This window comes from Hydra vulgaris, chromosome 01 (assembly GCF_038396675.1).
Source record: "Hydra vulgaris chromosome 01, alternate assembly HydraT2T_AEP".
NCBI classification, from domain to species: Eukaryota; Metazoa; Cnidaria; class Hydrozoa; order Anthoathecata; family Hydridae; genus Hydra; species Hydra vulgaris.
In genome coordinates, this window is record NC_088920.1 from 7,330,996 (window position 1) to 7,336,995 (window position 6,000).

The following is a 6,000-nucleotide window of genomic DNA, read 5'->3' on the forward strand; positions in this document are numbered from 1 at the left end:
TTTCTAAACATCGTTCCCGGAGAAAAAAAATCTCAGCATCAGTTTTCGACTGTTTTGAATCATTTCAAAACTAATTCAAAACAGTAAAAAACTGTTTTGAATCAGTTTAAAACTGATTCAAAACAGTTTTTATTAAACACAGATTTTGATGGGGCGACTGAATAAGTGCGAATTTCATAACTGCAAATCTGCATAAGTGCGACTGGCATAAGTGCGAACTGGCATAAATGCGAACTGGCACAAGCGCGAACTGGCATAAGTGCGAATCACTTGCAAAAACTGGCATATATGCGAACTAGCACAAGCGCGAACTGGCATAAGTGCGCCAAAAGAATTTGCAAACACTGGCATAAGTGCGAACTGGCATAAGTGCGAACTTGCATAAGTGCGAAACAATTGCAAAAACTGGCATAAGTGCGAACTGGCACAAGCGCGAACTGGCATAAGTGCGCCAAAAGAATTTGCAAACACTGGCATAAGTGCGAACTGGCATAAGTGCGAACTTGCATAAGTGCGAAACAATTGCAAAAACTTACATAAGTGCGAACTGGCACAAGCGCGATTTAGCATAAGTGCGCCGAAAGAATTTGCAAACATTGGCATAAGTGCAAATTGGCAAGTTCGCAATTATGCCAATTCGCACTTATGCCAATGTTTGCAAATTCTTTCGGCGCACTTATGCCAGTTCGCGCTTGTGCCAGTTCGCACTTATGCCAGTTTTTGCAATTAATTCGCACATATGCCAGTTCGCACTTATGCCAGTTCGCACTTATGCCAATCTTTGCAAATTCTTTCGGCGCACTTATGCCAGTTCGCGCTTGTGCCAGTTCGCACTTATGCCAGTCTTTGCAACTGCTTCGCATTTATGCAGATTCGCAGTTATAAAATTCGCACTTATTCAGCCTCCTCATTTTGATTTATATTATTATAAGTTTTTATCAGAAAGAGCCGAAAATTACATAGAATTTTTCTAATTGACCATTGTTTCTTTCACTTGAGTTTTTTTTAGACTCGCGTATGCGCATAAAAGATATTGAGATTTATGGGTTTTTTTATGTGGATAAAAACGTTACTTTTGGAATATCGCTTCCTTTTTACTTTACAAAAAAAATAGTTAGTCATACGGAAAAAAAATATTTTGAAAAATTTCAATTACAACTAGTTTACTATTTTCAATCATTTCTTTTTTTTTTAATTTTTATACGTTTATTGAAAAATAGGCTTATTGGGTACTTTGGCTAAATTTACACGAGCCAAATTGCCTCATAGCATTTCCTATGCAAAAAAAAAATTATATTTTTATAAAATTAGTTTTTTTATATTTTAAATTTTTAACAATTTTGAAAAAAATTATTATTTACAAAAGTTAAAATAAAAAAGTTTTGTAATTTTTTATTTTGGTACTTTTATTTAGTACCAGCAAATGTTATTAAAAATTAAATTTTTGCCAGAGAACTGATGCCAAAATGAATAGTAAAAGAATTTCTATAAACTTTGCACTTAATGGAACATTAATATTCATTTTTGTATAGTTTGCGCCAACATACCTTGGGATGGGGAAAGTTTTTTTGAGGCCCTAGTAGGGCCCTAAGAAAATTTTTTCACATAATAAATGTAAATTTAAAATGTTACTTAAATTCGTATTCTTTAAGACTGCGCTTTAATATCTACAAAAAATTGTGACGTGATGGCTACAGAGCTGAAAAAGTAATAACAGAAACAAATAGTCCGGTCTCTTATATGGTTATATTTAATTAATTTTGTTTTAATAATTTCAAGCCTCTTCTACAAATTTTGTTGATATGTAACCAACATAAGTTTTCCATGACAGATTTTTATTAAGATAAATGCCAAGGAACTTTAGAAAGAAATTTTTTTATTTCTACTCTACCGACAAAAAGGCAAATTTTTCGGCAAAAGACGTTTTTTTGTTGAGGAATGAAAATGAATCCATTTTGTTTTATCAATTAAATTAATTTATTGCAACTGAACCAGGTAGAAACTTGTACAAGTTCCTTATATAAATTTAAAAAAAGTTTGTGTATGTCTTTGTCTGATAAAAATAAATTGGTATTGTCAGCAAACATCAAACTCATTAGGTTTAAAGCTTTATTATTTCAATCAGCGTTTGTGTACTTGTGAATTGCAAGAACTCTTGCAATTTTTGGTTTCTCGGAAAAAATAGATTGCTGTATGGGCGATATAAAGGCTTTGAAAACTTTAAAAATAATATCGTTCAAATTTTTCGTAGCAATCTATAATTAGGTTTCGAGCAACTTCGTTCGCACCGACCTCTTTTTTGTTTTTTAGAGATTTAATGGCTCTTTCCATCACTTTAATTGATAGATCTAGCAATAAATCATGTTAAAAAAATAAATTATTTGTAGATTTTAAAAACTCATTTATCGAAATATAAATCGAAAGAACCCTAATAGCAAAATTACTTTTAATATAAGTAAAGTATTTATTCTTTCGTTTGCTATTTCATTCGGTTCACATATACATACGTTTGTTTATTCTATTAACTTTTGGTAGAATACTTAAGCAGGTTTTCTGTTTTTCTGCTATTTTTGTATATATTCTTCATAATTGTTATAATAATATTTTTAAGAATTTTTACAAACATTTTTAAAAGAAGTTTGTAGCTTTTAAGAATTGTTATAATAATATTTTTAAGAATTTTTACAAACATTTTTAAAAGAAGTTTGTAGCTTTTAAATATCTTTGTAGGTTTGTATTGAATTTTGTTTTTAAGTATTTTATATATAAAAATTGTTTGATTTTTGATGATTTAGATTATGAAAATTGAGTTATTGATAAGATCACGTGTTCACATCATTAGAAAAAGCTAATAACTTGATCTTAGTTGAGATCTGAATTTAAGTATTTATTCTGAAAATTAAATATTTTTTATTAATTTATTTTAGGTGCCCAAAGAAGTTCTTACGGTCGTATTACAGAGCACCGCAAAAGAGCATTTGAAATGAAGTTTACGCCTCCTTTCTTACTGATGTTATAAAACTTTACAGAGGTGATGTTGAACCAGGGATGAGACAGGCGCTAACCACGGCGCTACGGCTGCGCTATAAGGGATTTGAAGTCATTCAAGTTTACATTTTTGGAATCTGATAGTAGAAAATTAAAAGTAATTTTTATATTAGGCCTTAAAGTGCGCGTAATTAGTTTGTAATATATTACTTTAGCGTCACCTCTATAGTCTTTTGTTTGAGAAAAAAAAATTGTTTATTCGATTGTTTGCTCACTAAAATCCATTTATTGTTGGCATCGTGACTATCTGTGAGCGCAATAAATTTCACAAAATTCTAAGACATTTTTAAAATGAGGGTTGTTATCAAAATAATTACACCCAATCATCTCATCTTAGGAAACCAGTTTCCTAAGATGAGCTTTTTTAATGGAACTCAAAAAAACTCAAAATAACGAAAAAAAAATCACAAAAAAATATTAAATAAATTTGTATTTTCAAGGGCTATACTTAAGTAAAAAGTAAATATCTCAACCAGTGGCGGATCTAGCTTTTTGGGGGCCCAGCGCTTAAAAACAGCAAGGGGCCCTAGCCCTACACGAATAAAGATTTTTAATTGATTATGCGATTAATTGATTTGCGGTTCATTATTTAAATAAAATGAAAGACAATATTAAAGATTAATTGTTATTATTATTATTATTCCTATTCACTAACAATCACAAATATCGTAAATATTTAAGCATAATATATTCATAACAAAAACAAGTTGTTTAATTTTAAGATTTTTAATGACGCAGTTTTCGAACCTTTATTAGGGCATATTCCTTTATAACCTCATCGTAGTTTAATGACTTTGTAATTTTATGTTCTATGGATAGAAGCATTAAATCAGCCAATCTGTCATCACTCATTGTATTTCTTTGCTTATTTTTAATATAGCTCATTCTGGAAAATGATCTTTCTGCTTCACAATTGGTAATAGGCATTGTAAGGAAAATTTTCATTACTGTGTGCAAATTCGGAAAAGTATCGATAAGGTGTTTGTCATAAATTATTTTTAAAATTTCAGCACAATTAATTTGGCTTTGCTCGTTAACTACAATTATGTTAATATATTCTTTAAAATGAATGCATTCGTTTTTCAGCGTGGCAAAATCTTCAATATCCTCTTTATAAAACTTACATGCATTCTGCATACTGGATTCATCTACTATTTTTGTTTTCTTGCTTCCAATGTCAAAAAAGAATTTAAAATTCTCAGAATTTTCCTTGTATACTTTTTTTCTTTTTTGAAATTTGTCTAAAACGACATTTAAGATTTCAATTTTAAATTTGTTTTTCCCTGTTAAGTTGCTCCCACACCCTGTTGTACCGTCTGAGTATCTTAGTATTCTTTTTCTTTTATCTTTATATTCCGAACTAAGGTAATTAGTCAAAGTTTTTGCTAATATCTCGTATTGGGTCAATTCGGTGTCGATATTGTTTCTTTTTTCTTTAATGAATCCTTCAAGTGATGAAAGAAGAGCGGAAGCGTCTAACAAATCTAGTCCGGCTGTCTGTAATTTTTTATTTACTTTATTAATTCTTTCCAGAATTTGTTCCCAAAAAATAACCAAAATTCCATTTTCCAATGAAGTCATTTTTGAAAATAATGTCTTCGCTTCTTCTCTTTGGCCTATTTTTTCTTGGTCATTGTTTGCAATTGATTTAAAAAATGTTAAAATTTCTTCATAGTTATTTTTTAAAGCTTTAACAGCTTCATAATGGCTGCACCATCTGGTTTTGCCTAAATTTTTTAGGGCGTGCGTTTTCTCATTTAATTTTAAAGCGTCGGTAATTGCATTCCATTTTTTAGTAGAACTTGAAAAAAACACAAATAATTGCTGAATTGTAAAGACAAATATTTCAACTTCATGCACAACTTTTGCGGCTTCTATCCCTATCAGATTTAAACTATGTGCTGCACACGGTGTATATACTGCCAACTGATTTTCTCTCTGCAGTAGTGCCCTTAAGCCGTTATATTGGCCTGACATGTTGGCGGCATTGTCGTATGATTGGCCGCGACAATTTTTGATGGACAAATTATTTGTATTTATTATATATTGTTTTGACTACATTTAGTAGAGATTTTCCAGTATGTGAAGTGATTGGGGTAATTGTTAAATATCGCTCGAATACATCACCTTGATAGCAATATCTTAGTATAATAGCGAGTTGATCAACATGCGCCACATCCGGGGTTGAATCAACAACAATCGAATAATATTTTGTCGAATTGACTTCCTCTATAATTGTTTTTGTTACTTTTTTCGCCATTAATGTAATAATTTCTTTATACACACTTTTGGTTAGGTAAGAAACAAAGTGTTTTTTTCCTGAACATTTCTATATGTGCTCTTTAAGAAACGGATCGAATTCAGCAATCAATTCCAAACAGCCAATAAAATTGCCATTATTTGGAATGTTTCATTGTGACCACGAAATGCTAAACCTCGTTCACTCAAAAACTTAACAACAGCGACAACACGCTTCAAAATTTTATAAAATTTATCTGATTCCTGCTCTAATTCTTGCATTAATTGTTTATCGATTGTATTTTTTCTTTCTTTTCGCGTTGTCCAATTTATAACGGCGTTTTTGTGCGGCGTAGAATTTTCGTGGAGTATGACATATTCCTCTCCATGTTTCCAATCAGAGAACCCTTTGGAAAATGCTTGTACGTATATAGAAAATAATTTGCACATTAAACAATATATGTTTCCTGTGCTTTTCGAATAACATATCCAATTTCTTGACACTGGCTGTGCATTTTTAAGCCGTTATTTAAAAAGTTCTTCGGAAAAATATCGATTTTGTGTTTTTGAAATTCTGCACGAAGCTGCATAATCACGTTTATGGAAACCCTTATTTTGAAAATATGTCGTATCTTTGGTTAAACAAAAATTAATGAAATCGCTATTTAATATATTCGGCCATGTGCCCGAATCACAAAAATTATCTTCGGAGGG

General features: G+C 30.8%; 1 protein-coding gene across 1 annotated transcript; it reads right to left on the minus strand.

Moving 5' to 3' along the window:
* Positions 1-3,774: 3,774 nt before the first annotated feature.
* On the minus strand, positions 3,775-5,025 carry LOC136074032 (52 kDa repressor of the inhibitor of the protein kinase-like). Its single transcript, XM_065786330.1, has one exon. The coding sequence runs from the start codon at positions 5,023-5,025 to the stop codon at positions 3,775-3,777; it is 1,251 nt and encodes a 416-aa protein (XP_065642402.1).
* Between the last annotated feature and the right edge of the window lie 975 nt (positions 5,026-6,000).